We start from the raw sequence: 18,461 nt of genomic DNA, 5'->3' as shown, positions 1-18,461 counted from the left end.
ATCTTAAATCAAAATTCAATCCAAATTCACAGATTTGTTTTTATTTTATAAAATACGTTGTTTGGAGGAGAAGGTCCTGCTGTTCCTTTTCTGTATCCCAGGACGTAAAACTCAAGACATGTGTTCGGGTCCCCTTGATGCCTTTGGACAAAGATTTAATTCAACTATTCCGCCACCATCTTCCTCCTCAGAGACTAACTACTCTGTCAGTCTAAAAAAATTCTCTAAACTAGGAGCATGTCTGAATTTTGCTTATGGAATGCGATGTGCTTTGTTGAATTTGAAAGAAAGCCCCTGTATATGGATGCTTTGGGCCGGCAGAGAGAAGGAAGAATCCCACATTCCAGTGTTATCCAGTGTCTATTACAGTTTTCGTAGGATATTTTTTACTAGCACTTTGTTCAAACCAAAGCTGTTTGCCAGAAATTCTGTAATACTGAAACACAAAGTGGTTCTCTTTTTTTTCTGAGATTTGTGCTTTTGTTTTATTTAAATGATGTACAAAGAGAATTCAAGTGAGATGCTCATGACTGACTGGTATGGGGTTTTTCCTCTCTCCACTTTGTAGCAATTTTTCCTCCTCGCATTTTGGCTGCTCGTCCAGGGCAGAAAAACTCCGTTGGTGTTATTGAGGACAGCTCCACTGACAAAGAGGCAGAGGAAAGCATTACTTACACTACAGTCGACTGGAGAGAATTTATGTGCAATACTTGGCATTTGGAACCTACGCTCAGGTAACAAGCAGCCTTATCTACAGTCTCCTTCTCTCTGCATTTTATCTCTGGGTACTGTCCTGCAAACGACAAGTGTTTCCACACTGATGCTGTTCAGCTGCTAAGAGGATCAATCGTGTGGATGCTGTTAACGCATTTGTCTTTGGCTACTAGCGCTGCTAGGGAAAGATACCTGCTCCAGGACATGACGAAGCTGGGTAACACAATTATCTATTACGTCAGTTTACTTCTAGATTAGAATTTATGCAGATTAAAGATACTGTTGGAGGCTCTTCAAAATTAGCATACAGTAAAATTAAACTCACTAAGGACCACAGATGACTGTTTCACTCTGTCCTACAAGAGTCCATTTTCTGCCACATGGTTTTTAATCTTGCAGTTTTCCATTTTCAGTATTCGTTTTAGTTCTTCTTTAAGCAGTCACCTTAAAATAAAAAAGCACTATATACTAGTTGCTATATGGCAGCTTAAACTTAGCACAGAAGAATAGCATGTATAGCAGCAACTCACTGCTCTCAATACACACTTTCAATCACACAAAATGACTTTTCTGTATGTCAGGGTCTGTTTGTTTTTTAACCTCTGCTGACACTGCTGGAGCACCTGTGTTCATTCACGTATCAAAACAACACATCAACCCAGGCCAAACAAATCTTGACTGTTGGCAACATTTTGTGTTGGCAGTAATAATAAATCAATTTAAATGTGATCTGGAGGCAGCCCAGTCTGGTTTTTTTGCCTCCTTGAGCATCCTCTTTGAGAGCATGTTCCATTGGTCATCTTCAGCTCATCTGTATAAATTAAGTTCGAAACCCATGTTTGCTTGTTGGACTTAAGCTGGTCAGAAGTAACAGTGTTAAAAATGGATGTTTTTTCATACAAATGCCAGTTGCTCTTTTTATATATTTGAGATTGAGTCCCCTATTTATTGTTTTTTAGATTAATATCCTGGACTGGGAGAAAAATTGATCCTGTTGGCGTTGACTACATCCTCCAAAAGCTGGGCTTTCACCATGCAAGGACTACTATTCCTAAGTGGCTGCAGCGTGGTGTCATGGATCCTTTGGACAAAGTTTTGTCAGTCCTTATAAAGAAACTTGGTACTGCACTACAGGATGAGAAGGAAAAGAAAGGAAAAGACAAAGAAGAATACTAGAAGTATAATGTGACAACCGTAATTCCGTTTGATTTTATCAAAGTGTTTTATTGTAAGAATTTAAATATGGTTTAAAGAGAAACCTAACAGCTTTTTGCTACTCTATTTAAAACTTACATTGTGAGTAACTGTTTACCGTGGTACATGATACCATTCTGTATTTGAAGTTACTGCATGATGATGACCAATGTATATTCTGTGAAGGAATAGCTGGAACACTGTAAATCTGCTCCTCAGCGCCCTCCGTTTTATCATGTGCAATACAATTCCTGCATCTTTAAAATACTTGCAGATTAACTGTGAATTTTCATAAACTTTATTTGCCATAACACAAACCCCTCGTTGATGTGACCGGTAATTGATTTGTCAATGTAGACTTGTGTAAATTATATATATATATAACTTATGAAACTGTGATTGCCTTAGTGCTAAAAATCATTGTTTATTACACTTGTAATAAAATTTAACTACTGTACAGGGCTTTTTGATGTTGTTGTTTCAACGTCCTTGATTAAAAAAAAAAAAAAAAAAAGGCGTTTTTAAGTGTAGCTTTGCATCGAATTATCACTTACGCTGAGGCGCGTCTTCCACACGCCAGGGGCGAGGCGGGGGCCGCCTCACACCCCAAAGGCGGGAAACCGGCCTTCCCCCCTCGCCTCCCCCGGGCAGCTGGAACAAGGCGCCGCCAGCTCCTGCTCCCGACCGCTAGGAAACTGTGAGCAGCCCTACCCGGCGCCCAGCCGCCGGGAGGAAGCGGCGGCGGCGGCAACGGCGACGCCGGCCCCGCCGGCCGGTGCTTCCCCGTGCCCCGCTCACCGCTGCGTGCCCCTGCCGCAAGTGGGTCGGGGCGCGGCTGCGGCCGGCGGAGCCGATGCCGGCCCGTGACGCCTCTCGCCGCTCCCGGTTGCCGCTTCGCTCCGGTGGGTGGCACGGGAAACCGACCAGACAGCGTGGGGTGGGGGCCGGTCGGCGGCCGCTGCTGCGCCAAGGAGGGGGCTGGCGTTCTCCCTCGGCCGCGCCGCGCCGTGGCGGGCAGCGGGGCTCTCGGCGGAGGTATCCCCCCCCCTCTTTTTTCCCTCGACGAAATGGAGGGGCCGGGTGGAGGCGCCGCCGCCCCTAACATGCTGGCGGTGAGGGGGGGTGGCAGCTGAGGGACGGCTTTGCGCTTCGGCCGTTGGAGCGCACCCCTCAGGGCCGAGAGGGGGCAGGTGCCCCGCGCCTCCTCCCTCCATTTACCTCAGGCGAGCTCCACCTGCCCGTCGGGTGTAAACTCTGCGGCACCGCCCGGGCGGCCGAGCCCGGCAGGTGTGGGTTTTCTCACAGCACAGGGAGCGGAGAGGAGAGCGGGTACTAAAGCCTTCTGCTCCAGTGCTAGCTCCTCCTGGAAACTTGAGAGGGATCAGCTTTGCTGCTTTAGTTCTTGCCTCGCTCCCCGCAGAGCCGGCTGGGGGGTTGTCGTTCTTGGAGCCGGGGGCAAGACGAGGCGCAGAGGGGCATCACGCGTGGGGAAGGTGGTTAACTAACTGGAGAAGGGGCTCCGAACCTTGCGGTGCCGGCTGGGGAAGGGGAGGGATGGGAAGGATGCTGGGTTCTTGGTTCTTTTGCTCCGGTGTGCGGGGAAGCGGCTTAACTAAGAAAAACGGAGAAAACATCTCGTAACTTTACTGTTAAATTTATTTAGGTTGATCCAAAATGACTAGCAGCAGCAGCTGGTGTCAGAGTGCTGGAATACCCCCCTCTGACTCCATGCAAAAGCCGACTTCGCCAGCTCGGGCTCCTAGGCAGCCACCTTCAGAGGTGCTTTCTCAGTCTGTAAGGCCAAAACTTCCACCTTCTGAGAGGTGCGCTGTACCAAAGGTGACACAAAATCCAGGTATACGTCTCTGTTTGTATACTGAGATTAGCTATTAAAATACACTGTTGATGTTGGTGAATAAGTAACTTTGTGATTTTTCTCTTTTTTGAAAGGTTGCGACCCTCTGCTGCTTTTTCTTACCGTTGTACTTTCTTAAGTGACTTCTTTAGCATCTGCTCGACCTTGTTCCTTTCTTTCCTATGTCCTTTACTGGAAGTTTGTTAGAGTAAGATTTTTTTGTAGGGTGGGCTATATAGTCTGCTGCGTTTCATAATTATAAATTCCAAGTTACACATTAAAAGTGTGGTAGAGGTTGCCAAAATATAGAACATGTGCTGCTTCATGAATTTTCATAGAAGAAGTTTTAACTGCGGTTCCAGATGTCCTGGGATGTTTTTGAGTTCTGTCTCGCCAAATAGTTGTATTGAGGTGAAGTCACCTATTTATGAACTTAGTTTACTTTAGTTCTTCTTGGCTGGGAGATACTTGTGCCTGAGTATATGGTAACCTGTCCATCCTAGAGTTGATACAGGGAAAAAGATTTCATTTTTTTCTCTCAGAGCTAACGGAACACACCGATCCTTCACAGAAGTAGATGCTGCAGGAAATGTTAATTGGTTGTTCTGTAGGAGATCTCCAAGTCAAAGACAACTGTCCAGATATAGTGTGCTGCTTGAAAAAGTTTGTATTTTGAATGAAACTCAGAAGTGTGGGTTTGCCTTAAGACTACTCCTCAGAATTTATAGAAGTCTTTTATGACTTGACTAACTTGCTTCATATTGCCCTCTGAAGAGCCTAAGGGCTCTGTGCTAGGACAGATGAAATATCCACCCACCTGCTCTCCTGGTTCCCAGTGTGGTTAATCATGGGCGTGGGGAGGACCTGGAGGGTCAGGGTGGGTGTGCAGTGCAGCTCTCCCCATGTTCTGTCCTGGCCACTTCAGCTAGAGGCGCTGTCTCTGTATTAGGCAGCTCTTTGTGGGTGGGTTTCTTTTTCTTTGAATGAGTTATCTGCTTTTTGAATAATGTGTGTGGTTGCCTAAACTTTTTATAGTGTTTTACGACAGGGTGTTCACTGCTTCATAGTTTTGTGTGAAAAAACCATATGCTCCATTGTTTTTAATCTGCCATCAGCAACTTTCAGTTGATGGCTGGTTTGCAGGGGAGGGGGAATACATGTTGTATTTACATGTAATGTCTGTCTGTATTCAGAGGTTAATGGATTTAGTACTCAATGCTTTGATACTTTTAAAAGAGGAGGTACACACTGTTTCAGAATTGCTGGTGTTGTTAATGTAGGATTCAGTACAAAGCCAGTACTGCTCTAGAGTAAATGTTTTGCTTTTTCTTCTTCTAAGAAGCATCAAAAAAGCATTTATTGTAAACAGATTTAAACTGTCAGTGTGTTCAGTTCTTTTCTTAATTTTGATTCAGAACCTTTTCTTTTGAAAGCAGCCCATCCCCCACCATTATCAGCACTTCCTCCAAAGAAAGACCTAGAGGAGTTTATTGCAAGATATGAACAGGGGGTAATAAACCCAGTATCTGCCTTGCATCAGTTTGCACAAATGCACCATTTACAACTTGAATTGAAAGAAACTAGTGTGGCAGGTAAATACTTCTTCTTTTCTTAAGTAAAATAATATTTGCTTGTCCTTGAGATGATCTGGCATTCTGCAGTTAGTATTGATGGCACTAATACAGATGGGGTTTTTTGTTTGTTTTTTTTTTTTAAACTGTTGGTTGTACTACCCTACACATATGTTGCTTTTTGGCTGCCCTTGTTATTGTCCACACAGCTGTGTCTCATAATTAATTACTACAGAATTTGATCAGATGAGTTGTATAAAATTCTGGCTGCTACCAGAACTTTGTGAAAAGTGCATAAAGTGAAAGCTGCTACAATTCTTCTGGAAGTGAAAGGTTTGATTTGTATTTGCTAAAATTGTCTTTTTGTCTTGTACTTGTCCTTGGAATGAATATAAGCACATAAAGCTATGGATAAAAGTACCTTAAAATAATTTCACTAATTGTGTTTGGGTTTCTTTTTTCTTCTTTAAAGGCAATATCATAAGGCCTTATTTTGCCTTTTGTGCTGTGGTAGATGGTGTTTGCTACAAGACTGGACTGGGAAAAAACAAGAAGGAATCTAGATTAAATGCAGCTAAACTGGCTCTTGATGAGCTACTTAACTTGGAGTATACAGGGGTGAAGGCTTCTGAAAAGTCAGGTAAATATTCTAGCAACACCTATTTAGAATTTGAAAAGCTTGGCTTAAAGGTTTCCTATGCAAAATCTCTGTGTAGTTTTATTAAATGCTTCCGTATCAGGGCCTCTGTCGGTTTTCTTGAATCCTTTGGACAGAGCAAACTGGTTTTTTCCTTTGTCTTTTGAGTATGAGGAGTTGCATCAGTTTGTAGCCCAGAGTGGAGATTCCTGAAGGAATTAATTTGTTTGTTGCTGTTGCACTTGAATTGCTACTCACTAGGTAACAGCAACATGAAGCTGATCCTAAGTGGTTTTGAATTTTATGATTAAAAGGCTTCAACACTGAGTTACTACTTTCAAAAGAATTCAGTTACCATAACGTTTATCTTCTTTTAAGGGTGGCTGTCTAAATAGTTCTATGCTTACAAGGACTTCAAAGTCAGAAAAAAAAATTCTTAGAGAATTAGAAACTTTAACTTGATGGAAATAGTGTGAGATCCATGCTTTGAAACTTGGAATGTCCATCCCAGTTTGATATTTTGTTAAATTCTTAGATCCTCTCTATACTCCTGCTGAGCCCCAAACTCCAGCAAACTGTGTTCGCGCCTCAAGGATCTGTTTTGGTAAGGAATAGTCTTGTTTTTCTGTATTGATTCCAATTAGCCAGCAAATGCTTGCTTTTTTTTTTAATTTGCGTTTTTTTTTAATTCTTCTTTTAATACTTTTAGTGATCTCTATGAAGTTGCTGTTATTTTAAACCTCTTTGAAGAATGCAATAAGAATTAGTGTCACTAAAATAGGAGATGTGTCCATTTGTAGAACCAATGGTCAAACTTCAGCAAATTGCTTGAATTTAAGTGGTGAACTGGTGACAGAAATAGAAACAGTATTTCTGTCCTTACTTGAAACGCTGTGTGGAGTAGTTGATCAAACTTGATCCATATCCCTGATTTATTGTCATGAATAATAAAAGCATAAATTGTTCGGGTGTACTTGTCCTTTATTTATTCATGTTCATCTTGATAATCTTCAGAATCCCAGAAGCATGTGTTGATAGTGCTTTTACCATGTGTTTACAGTTCTAATTTGTCAAGTGGTTGATCATGTCTGTTTTCCCTCCCCTGCAAATTTGTGTCTTGCTGGTTTTTATTGTTTTATTTAGAAAGAGGACAGCTTATATATCAAAAGCTTTCGCAGACACTTGGAGAAGTATTTAACAGGCTGACTACCACACATCCTGAGTACCAAAGTTGTGGCAGTTCACTGGCTGCCTTCATCATTGAAAAAGGCAAGTCTGTTTTGATCGTGAGTATTGGGGAGTGGAAAACCTAGGCTGTTTGTGTTGCCAGAGACCCTTGATTAATGCATTTCTGATCCTTAATAAATGTAAAGGGTGGGTCTCCTTCTTTGAAATACTCTGTTCTGATGGCTCTGTCACATGCATAATTATGCTACAGTCATGCAACTATTCAAGACCTACATAAGCATTTCCTTGTGCTGCCTCAAAGAGGAGTAAGGCTGTATGTATAGACCAGTATGGGCCAGGGCAGGTGGATATGCCCTGAAGGAAGCTGCAGCCCATGGAGAACCCACACAGGAGCAGGCTTCTAGCAGGAGCTGTGACCCCGTGGGGGACCCACGCTGGAGCAGTCTGTGCCTGAAGGACTGCAGCCCGTGGAAGGGACCCACGCTGGAGCGGTTCTTGAAGAACTGCGGCTGGTGGGAAGGACTGTATCCTGCGGGAGGGAGCCCGTGTTGGACCAGGGAAGGAGTGGCAGAGACCAAGCGTCAGGACCTGATGCTTCCCCATACCCCTGCACCACTCAGGCCAGGAGGAGAGGAGGTAGAAGAGTCAGGAGTGAAGTTGAGCCAAGGAGGAGGGGGTAGGGGGGAGGTGTTTTTAGTTTTGGTTTTGTTTCTCACTATCCTGCTCTAATTGGTGATAAATTAATCTTCCCCATGTTGAGTCTATTTTGCACATGATGGTAAATGGCAAGCCATCTCCCTGTCCTTACCTTGACCTACGAGCTTTTTCATTTTGTTTTTTCATAGAATCATGGAATTGTTTAGGTTGGAAAAGAGCTTTAAGATCATAGATTCCAACCTGCTGGGGGACAGGGGCTGTGAGAGAGCAGCTTGGTGGCACCTGGCAGCCAGACAAGGCTGTCCCACCACAATGATGTAAAAATAAATGTTTTTTCTTTTTAGGTGGACAGCATGAAGTTGTAGCTCTAGGAACAGGAGAATATAATTACAGTCAGTGCTTTCAGCCTTGTGGAAGAGTGTTGCATGACAGCCATGCCATTGTTATTGCAAGGCGTTCTCTACTCAGGTGAGAATGTGTGTACAAATAGTTATCAGTTCTCTTGCAGCCAGTTCTTCTCAGTTTTAGTTTTGCAAATGTAAATAGAAGTGCACTTGCATTTTATAGTTAGTACCTTCTGGATTGTTTTCAAATTGTGAATTAAATGTGAATGTCCATGTATTTGTAAACAAAGTAGTGCTTTTCACTTGTACTGTTACTTAATTGTTTCTTATAGATATTTTTATAGACATCTTTTGCTCTTCTACAATGAAAATCCAGCAAGGACAGAGAAATCCATATTTTGCACAGCACCAGGCTCAAAGCTGCTTACCCTAAAGCAAAATACAACTATCTTTCTCTACATGAATCAGCTTCCCAAAGGAACTGCTCAGTTAAAATCACAGATGTAAGTACCTTGGTATTTTCAGAGATGTTGTGGTGGAAGATTCATTTGTTTGCAGTGACAAACATGTTGTCACGTTGTTGTGAGTGTGGGAAAATATGTATTATGCATTGTTACATGTTTGTAAGGTGGGAGGAGCTATTCTGAATTTTTTTCATGTTTTGGAAGCTTTAATGTACAGGGTGGTAGTGATAAGTGTATGAGATACAGCTCAACATGACGATAAACTTTTATGTGGGTTATAGCTTCAGGATGATGCTTTGTTTATTATGGATACCCACTTACTTGTTAACCCCCCCTCCCAAGATACTATTAAAAGACTAAGAAATGATTAATTTAATCACTGAGCAGGTGGATGTGGTGACTTCATGTCATCCTTTGCACCACAGGACTAGAGTATAAAAAGCCTTGAATTGAAACAATAGGCTTCTACTCTGCTTTGTAGAAAAAAGGTAATGAGAGAAACTTGATGGGACAAATACAGTCTTATGCTTATCTTTACACTTATAACTTCTCTTAAATTTCTGAAAGTGGTTTTGTTTTTTTTAATAGTTGTGACATTTAAAAGCAGCAGTCGCTGGTTTACCAGGTTATTATGAACAGCGTTATTTTGTGTCCCTTCTAGTGGTGCAGTGGAATAACGTCCCTGAAAGTTGTACTGTCATAAGTTTTCCATATATACAAGAGAGCTAGTGGCTTCCATACTGTATTTGCGGTGTTGGGAAGGCAGACTTGTGAACTGGAAGTCACAGCCAATTCATTGCAAGTTGTGCTGACTGGGGGAGTCCCTCCTGTTAGAATTGCAGAAGGTTTTAGATTACTTTCAGTGTCGCAGCCTGCTCTTACAAGGAAATGGTTGATGAGACTGGGTGCAGTTTGTAAGCTACTCTATAATAGTTGACGGATCACAGATTCAGCGCTTTTTCTCTTGTTTTTTGTCCATTCTGGTGTGCTCTTTCTTGAGACGAACTCTGGGAAGTATTTTCTTCTAACACAGCAGATTTGCTTATGTGTAGTTATTTAAAGATAGTTTTTAGAAGGGACCTGCTTTCAAGTAATCCATTGAGTAGCAAAATGTGGCCAGTTATTAACAGGCGGTAGTATGTTACTTAACCCAAAATTAAATGGGTGCTTTATAATAATGTAATAAAGCAAAATCACCTTTGATCATAGCATTATAAGTTACATTATTGTTGGGGAGAGTTAGCTCAAAACTTCAAGCTTTGACTTCTTATCCCTCTTTAGTTAAGGGAGAAACCGTTTTGCTTCAGAACAGTCACTGTTTTGTCTCCCTGATGTGTTGGCATCTATTAGTTTTAAATATTTTAAAGAATTGCAATATAAGTTATGTTTTAACGGAGATTACCAACCTTACAGCTGCTTTTTTACAAGATGAACAGCCTCCAAGTAACTTCTGTCATAGTGTAAGTAGACACAAAGCGATTGCTTGTTTGCAGCGTATGCTGATCTTTTTTAATGTTAGCACAACTGATGGCTAAGATTAGGTTGAATTACTATTTCATATTTAAATACTGATTTTGGTATTCTAGTTACTTGAGCAGCTGAATGTGGTGTTTCCAAAATTTAGAAATATTGAACATACTGCAAGGCCCAGATCTGTTGATACTGTTTTCTGAGAAACCGTTTTAGATACCACTTTACAGTAATCTCTGATTAGAGTACTTTCTCACTGAAATTCATTTTCTTGTCTTACTTTAGACATCTCAATCCACAATCTATATCTGCTTATGAAATTAATGAACAACTGAGTCTCCATGTTGCTATAGAAGGCAAGATTTACCTAACTGTTTGTTGTCCACCTAAAACTGTTAGAGCAAGCAGTATGTCCGCTAGTGACAAATTAACAAAATGGGAAGTGGTTGGTATTCAGGGAGCGCTGCTGAGTCACTTCATCGAACCAGTGTATATAAACAGTATTCTTGTAGGTAAGCTTAATGCAAATTTCAGTGGGTTTTTTGTATGTTTTCCTGTTCCAGTTTGATTACATTTTATAAAACATCAACTAAACCAAGATGGTTCTTTAAAGAATTACAGTACTTTTCTGAAAAGGTACTGTGTATATTTTTTTTTCACTCATCTTTGAAATACCCTGATGTAAAACTCAGTTATGCTCACTCTTTTGTCATTGTGGGCTTGTTTTAGCTTGCCAGATTGTCGTTCCTTTACTATGTATTAAGAGTAACAGAAGATATTCACCATTGTTTTATAACAAATTGTATTTTAGATATTGAGAAAGCATTGTGTGACAAATGCTGTGTCTGTTAACTGTTCAGTCAAATAATGGTGACTTTAAGGTGACAATGTTAGTCACTTAACTGTAGAATGGAGCAGTGGTGGGAACACTGCCAGTATTTAACTGAAAATGCTCAATTTCACCCTGGGTTATCTTATGAGCTCTATGAAGTCTTTGTTCGGTTTTGTTTGTGTCCGTGCTCTGCGCCACTCTTCCCCCTTTGTATTGGTTCATGCAGATAGGCATTTTGTTGAGGAATAGGGATTACCAAGGTGATAGTGAATTCCTACGATTTTGTGGCAGTCAGGAAGACCATACTATTATTGGAACTCATTTCAGTAGCTTTTATTTATGTGGTGGAATTAAATTAAAGGTTTTCAGGTGTTTCTTCCTCTCTGTATTATGAGACTTAGTACACAGGTGTCTGAGTTCCCCAGATATTGAAGATGACCCAGCTTTTCCTTTTCTAACACAGAACAAGGTTTTTGAAGTGCTCCAAAAGATCTTGGAAGAGTTGGTGAATGCCTGCCAGTACCTTCTGAGAAAGTCTGGGCACTTTAAGTAAAAGCGATAGGAAAAATTTCTAATGTGCTCACTTAAATGGTATTCAAAGTAAATGTAATCTATAATGTATTGCCCTTTTATTTAATAGAAATTCTGTGGCCATTCCTTGAGATACTGTGGACCAATGTTTGTTTAGTAGGCAGTCAGAAATACTGTTGGATGTGGAGTAATATGAGAAAACTCTGTAGTGTGTTTTCAAATCTAGAACATGAAAGTTTGTGTTGCAGCTTTTATTTTAATGGTGTGTTCTGCAAGGAATGTAAAGAGTTGATGAAGAATAATTATTCCAGAAAGGAGGTATCCAATGAAAATAATGATGCCTCTGGAGAAGAAATTGTGAAATCATTTTTATTTTGTGAACTGAATATTTGAACTGGTTCTTCCAAATATCAGTTTTCTGTAGAAAAAATGATTATAATGTAGACTAGTGGAAACATCTGCATTCTTAGCTGCTTTAATTTTTCTTTTTTAGTTTGATGTACTTTATATGTGACTGATTTTTTTTGTTTAATAGGAAATGGAAATTGCAAGGATACAAGAGGGCTAGAAATAGCTATAAAACAGCGTGTTGATGATGCACTTACATCAAAGCTTCCCATGCCTTACCTGGTCAACAGATCTCATACTTATTTGGTGAATGCTGCACACTCAATTCAAACAGACTTTCAACAGAGGTCTCTTAGTTTGAATTGGTCATTGTCAGACACATCGCTGGAGGTTGTGGATGGGTTAAGTGGAAAAACCACTGAAAGGTTAGAAATTTTTTTTCATTATGTTGGAAATCATGGTTAGCCCTGTCGTTCTGTGCTGATTCATTGGAGTATTCATTTTTTTAACTATGCATGGAGGCCACAGCATTACCCAAATGAGAGAGATTCTCTTCTGTGTTAGGTGAATGCATCCTGTGATTACATGTAGCTTTAGAGATCTTGTAACTTTACAGTGAGGTGCTAAGATGTGAAATTAAACAGTTCTTTGAATTGAGATATCTTTATTCCATTTTCTGTTGTAGTGGATGTTTTAATGCATAAAACCAATTGGCAGATAAATAGTTAAGATAAATTCCAGTTTGAAAACCATTTTTGGTTTACTTGTTTAAATTCTCACAGCTGCTGATTTGCATTAACTTTGCTCATTGGAAGTGGAAGTAGGATCATATGATCATATTCACAAAGCATTAGAGGGGAAAAAAAATCCTGTAATGATAAAAGCAATATACCTGTAGTGTATTTGTTGCTGAGTTTTATTATTCTTTTTTCATTTTGACTGCAGTTCGCCATTCAAAAGTGGCACTTACATGGCAAGTCGCCTTTGCAAGGCAGCAATGTTCAGTCGTTTCAGATTGCTTGCTAAGGAAGCAGAACGGAATGATTTGCTTCAGGTTGCAACGTACCATGAAGCTAAGGTAAGCTGGTACAGAACGGGAGAGTTTTAGTAAGGAGTCTTAATATGGCTACTCTTTAAGCTAGTTTGATAGCCAGGGGGGTCTTTCTGTTTTGCTGAAGACTTAACCTGAAAAGCTGGGTCTCTGTTATTGCCTCTGATCTTTGTCTGAGAATGGTCTGAAGTTTTTCAAGCAAAATTAATCTACTGAATTAATCTTAAAGCATTCTCTATGAAAATCTGCCATGTTTTTTCTCAGCACATGGAGGTTGCTGGCCATTTTTCTCACATGAGATAGTTTCACATTAAAAAGATTGGGAGCTTTTTGTTCATTAGTTCATTTCCAATCTCACTTTTTATATTTGTTTCACACATCCCTATTTGGGCACCAGTTGAGGAGGGGGAGTGATAGAACGGCTTTGGTGGGCACCTGGTGTCCAGCCAGGGTCAACCCACCACAGTCTTCAGATGGAGAATGCGGGCAATGTGAGGAATTCGAGATAAGGATAGTAATTGAGAGAGGTAACGGGCAAAACATGGACTGAATGCAGCTAGAGAGTTAAGAGCTGCATGACAGGTGGGGAATTTTTATTGTTGTAATTGTGGTGAAGGGATGAGGGGTGGATTGTGTGTAAATTGTCCACTTTTTGTCAGTTTTGTGATGATATTATTTTGATTTCGGTGTGGGGAATTCTTTTTTGTTGATATGAGTGAAGATTTTGTGTGATGAATGTAGGTTTTAATGATAGTTCTTAAAAATGTGATGCACAGAGGTGAGGGGTGGAATGTATTGGCTTTGTGTGGCAAGGTTTTGGTAGCAGGGGGGGTTACAGGGGTGGCTTCTGTAAGAAGCTGCTGGAAGCTTCCCCCATGTCTGACAGAGCCCATACCAGCTGGCTCTAAGATGGACCTGCTGCCGGCCAAGGCCGAGCCCATCAGCGATAGTGGTAACGCCTCTGTGATAACATTTTTAAGAAGGGAAAGAAAAGTTGGGACAGACGGAAGTGGCAGCTGGAGAGAGGAGTGAGAACATGTCAGAGAAACAACCCTGCAGACCCCCAGGTCAGTGCAGAAGGAGGCGGAGGAGATGCTCCAGGCGCCGCAGCAGAGATTCCCCTGCAGCCCATGGCGAAGACCCTGGTGAGGCAGGCTGTCCCCCTGCAGCCCAGGGAGGTCCATGGTGGAGCAGATATCTACCTGCAGCCCGGGGAGGACCCCACACCGGAGCAGGTGGGTTCCCGAAGGAGGCTGTGACCCGGTGGGAAACCCACGCTGGAGCAGGCTCCTGGCAGGATCTGTGGAGAGAGGAGCCCACGGAGCAGGTTTTCTGGCAGGACTTGTGACCCCGCGGGGGACCCACGCTGGAGCAGTGTGCTCCTGAAGGACTGCACGCCGTGGAAAGGACCCACGCTGGAGCAGTTTGTGAAGAACTGCAGCCCGTGGGAAGGACCCATGTTGGAGAAGTTCGTGGAGGACTGTCTCCTGTGGGTGGGACCCCACACTGGAGCAGGGGAAGAGTGTGAGGAGTCCTCCCCCTGAGGAGGATGAAGCGGCAGAAAATAACGTGTGATGAACTGACCGTAAACCCCATTCCCTGTCCCCCTGCGCCGCTGGGGGGGTTGGTAGAGAATCCGGGAGTGAAGTTGTGCCTGGGAAGAAGGGAGGGGTGGAGGGAAGGTGTTCCGAGATTTGGTTTTATTTCTCATTACCCTACTCTGGTTGATTTGTAATAAAGTGAGTTAATTTTCCCCAAGCTGAGTCTGTTTTGCCCGTGACAGCTTGACCCACAAGCCCTTTGTTGTATTTTCTCTCCCCTGTCCAGCTCAGGAGGGGGAGTGATAGAGCGGCTTTGGTGGGCACCTGGCATCCAGCCAGGGTCAAACCCACCACGTGTAGATATTTTTCTACCACAGTGTAGTCTTGTGGGAGGATTCTTATGTCATAGAGGAATAGGAAAGTAGGAATCGTTCATCATATGAGAGCCTTAGATCTCAGGCTTTCCTCTGTGGTATAAAAATACAGAGAAATTACTTAAAGGAGCTGCTGTGATTCTTGATCGCTTTAACCACAGTTCACTCACTTCTGTCCACACTTGGAAATATGTAGGCTCATCTTACTTCTCTTTACTCTTCCAGGTTTTTCCTCTCCTTGGTTCAGGAGATACTTATTTCCAAAATTGTTACGTGAAACTTAAGCTTTTATAAAGTACATGTCTTTTTTGTTCTCCTGTCAGAACATGCAAGAGATCATTTTTTAAATGATTCAAAAACTTGAATCACCTTGAAAACGTTGAAATAGGATGGCTTGCTAATTGACTGTTGAACTGCTAACACTGTTCACCATGTGTTTAGATTTGCATTGGATGATATTGAATGTTTCTTTTCAGTGTAAAGATATTATTGGAACTGAAAAGATGCCGAAAAAAATAATGTTTAGCAGAACAATTCAAAACATATTCTTTTTATGTATTTGGGCATTTATTGGGATGAGAGAGAGTCTGTAACACTTTCTCTCACTGTCAGCAACTGAGGGAACTGTAAGATTTGTAGGTATTGTTTTCTACAAGGTTTGTGCTTGTGCATATTATATGCTGGTGGTAAAGAACAGAGATCTCTGTAACCATAATTCTTGAGATCTTTCAAGATCTTTCTTCTTCTTTTTTTAGATTCAATCTGAATTGTACCAAGAAGCTAAAAATTTGCTGCAAAGCTACTTAGAGCAACATAGTTATGGATCCTGGATTGTGAAGTCTCCACATATCGAACAGTTCAGTGACTGACTGTGAGGTGGATTGTATGTGAAGTCAGTGTGGATGACTTCTTTCAGTAAGATGTAATTCTGCTTAATAAAATGTTTAACTGTAGGGTTCATGTTTGCAGCAAGAAAATCATTCCAGAGCTGCTTCTTGTCAATTGAAATGCAGTTGTTAAACCATCTGTAACAGTTTAGTCTTTTCCAAAAGTTGGTGTTTTCTCATGGGTAGGAGTATCTAACAGCTTTGCAAATCTGTTCTGTTTTGCCCCTCAATGCCACCTCATTTCTGCTCCACCACCTCACCCCCCACCCTGCCATGGAGTTATTAACATGTTTTTTTTCCTGTTAGTTTCAGGATTGCTGTGTATTGATTTCTTCTTTTTCCCTGCTTTTTTCATAACTGTCTTTAAGAAAAGGAAAAAAACCAAAAACAAAACAGTAAAAGTTGGGATTTCTTTAAAAAAAAAGGTATTACAATGTGAGAATCACTTTCAGAAACAAAAATTGGCAATCTATGCGTTATCTGTAGGCATCCTTTGCTAGTCATTTTAAGACTTCTTTAGCATGGGTTTGCCAAGTAGCTTGTAGTTTACTGTATATTGTTTGTGGTAGAAGGGTTAAAAAATAATCTGTGTACTTCCACATGTGAAAGTTTGAATTGCCAAGCTGTTACTCAACTGTTTTGTGACAATCACTATTTTTGGTAGTGGATTTAAAGCATTTTAAAGGTGTCAAAGCTGTAAATAACAAAATGGTGTTGTAGTATAGAAGTCACCAGAAACAAGGTTCCTTCACCTTTTGTGGGCTGCCCCAAAAGCCATTGGATGCTAGTGCTTGTAGATTAGCTGGACTTCTCTACCCACAGACTACTTTATCAGTACTGACTGACGAGTTCTCACAAAATTGTCTGCGTGCATAATAACCTGAAAAATGTTGCCGAACAAGAGGGAAGTTGCTTCCTTGTAAATTATGGTAAGAAGATGGTAACGTCATGATAATGTTTAAAAGGATGTTGTTAAGTACCACGCTTGGGTTTTGTGTGGTGTTGTGAAACATTAGTGTATTTAAGCTAGAGAGTACACTTTCATTATGTTACTTGATTTTTGTATATCATACAAAAGCTGTTAGGTAGTGTTTTCAAACACCAGTAATAGTATAGTGCTGTAGTCATGTTTCAGCTTCATATCATAAGAGGATTCTAAAACAGAAAACCTCTTTGTTTTTTTTTTCCCCTAATCTGTTTTTCTAACTAGTACATGGAGTCTTTACTAGAGACAGCCTTATGTTGATTTTCAAGTTACTGAAACTCACTGACTTGTTACAACCTTGTCCTTGACTTTTTTTGCTGTTCTGCTATTTTGTTTTCTGTTAGGTTTTTTAAGATGGGGGGTGGTGGTGTGGTGGTGTTTTGTTGTCTTTTTGTGGCACACGCTCCACATAATATTTGCTCCATGTAATGTTTCCTTTCTAAGAATGCTTGAGAATGGCCATCATATTCCAGGCTAGAGCATAGTGTTGCCTTTTTTCAGGGGTATTAAAACTTCAATAAATTTCCTTGACAGTGTGTTAGCATTTTATACACTTTGGACCATTTTTCTGTATGGACTTAGACTTTGGCTGAGACATCCTCACCAAGGTGGTTTTTTTTGTTAAGCCAGAGGCCTTAAATATGTACAAGTAACTGAGCTTTTTTTGTGTACTTCAGCCATTTTATTAATTGAACAGCAAACCAAAACGTCTATGAAACTTAGATTCCCTCTTTGGAGGAAAGAGGTTCTGTTGTGAAAACCATGTGCTGTGCTAGGCATGGTAGCTGTATCCTTGAGAAATGAGTTGATGACAACAGCATGGATCCAGTTTTGTATCTGGATTGTTCTTTGATTAAGAAACAGCATATGCAGAATGCACTGGGCTAGTAAATATTAGCATGTAGGTGTTCTGTCCGGGTTTTTCCTCAGCTATTTCTGTAATTTCAAAGTGCGGTTCCAGTAATGAGGCTGAAGATGCATTACCGACAGATACATGAACACAGAGCACATGTACATTGTACATACATACATGGCTGGCTGCACAGACTAGAGACAGGCATATGAACACAAACAGCACCAACAGCCTCTGGTTGAGAGCTCAGCCTCTTTGTCCCCTCCCTACTTGAGAAGAATCGAGGTCCACTGGTGAGACTATATATACACATGCATAGATGGCTGTGCGTGCGTGCACATACTCTCTCTGTATACATACGCACACCTGCTATACCTATATGCATATACTTGTCACAAGTGACACATGTCAAGTCTGACATGCGTAACATAGCTGTAACATGCCACATGTTGATTCTGACATACATCACATCTGATGTCACAAGTCGTGTCACATGGCACATCACATGCATGTCATCAGTCACGTGTTGCGTGCCATGTCTCACGTGTGTTGCATGTCACCATGTCTCGTGTTGCATGTTACATTTCATATCATGCATGTTGTCACGTCTCAACGTGTTGCGTGTCACCATCTCACGTGTGTTGCGTCACCGCATCTCATGTTATGCATGTTGTCACACGTGTCACATGTTGCATGTCTCACCTCACGCATGTCATGTCATCTCATGTTGTAAGTCGTGTCACATGTAAGTCACGTGTCACAGATATCACATGCATGTCCCATCATGTGTCATACATGTCATATACATGTTACATGTCACATGTAATATGTCACATGTCACACATCACAGCATACATGTCGCATAGATGTCATCTCATACATGCTGGATACCTGTCACATGTCATGTGTCATGCATGTCATACATGGTACATGCATGATGTGTGTCATGACACATGGCACGTGTC

The 18,461-nt window shown here is 41.3% G+C and overlaps 2 protein-coding genes across 10 annotated transcripts in view; both read left to right on the top strand.

The window, feature by feature from the left end:
• The window catches only part of BLTP1 (bridge-like lipid transfer protein family member 1), a 126,128-nt gene extending 123,763 nt beyond the window's left edge, over positions 1-2,365 (top strand). For all 9 annotated transcript variants that reach the window (XM_069797988.1, XM_069798079.1, XM_069798485.1 and 6 more), the window contains 2 exons: positions 569-734; positions 1,674-2,365. In XM_069797988.1, coding sequence (XP_069654089.1) covers positions 569-734; positions 1,674-1,890 — 383 coding nt within the window. In that variant the 3' untranslated portion in view covers positions 1,891-2,365. The remainder of the gene's footprint in view (positions 1-568; positions 735-1,673) is intronic.
• Positions 2,366-3,631: 1,266 nt separating this feature from the next.
• Positions 3,632-16,092, top strand: ADAD1 (adenosine deaminase domain containing 1). The gene is made up of 11 exons (XM_069806580.1): positions 3,632-3,763; positions 5,200-5,355; positions 5,807-5,974; positions 6,507-6,575; positions 7,115-7,240; positions 8,161-8,284; positions 8,493-8,663; positions 10,380-10,606; positions 11,993-12,230; positions 12,751-12,883; positions 15,527-16,092. The coding sequence occupies exons 1-11, from the start codon at positions 3,637-3,639 to the stop codon at positions 15,638-15,640; spliced, it is 1,653 nt and encodes a 550-aa protein (XP_069662681.1). The 5' UTR covers positions 3,632-3,636; the 3' UTR covers positions 15,641-16,092.
• Positions 16,093-18,461: the final 2,369 nt, after the last annotated feature.

Source organism: Haliaeetus albicilla, chromosome 1 (genome assembly GCF_947461875.1).
Source record: "Haliaeetus albicilla chromosome 1, bHalAlb1.1, whole genome shotgun sequence".
In the NCBI taxonomy this organism is placed as follows: Eukaryota; Metazoa; Chordata; class Aves; order Accipitriformes; family Accipitridae; genus Haliaeetus; species Haliaeetus albicilla.
Note: the sequence above shows the minus strand (reverse complement) of the source record. Positions and strands in the feature narration are given on the sequence as shown.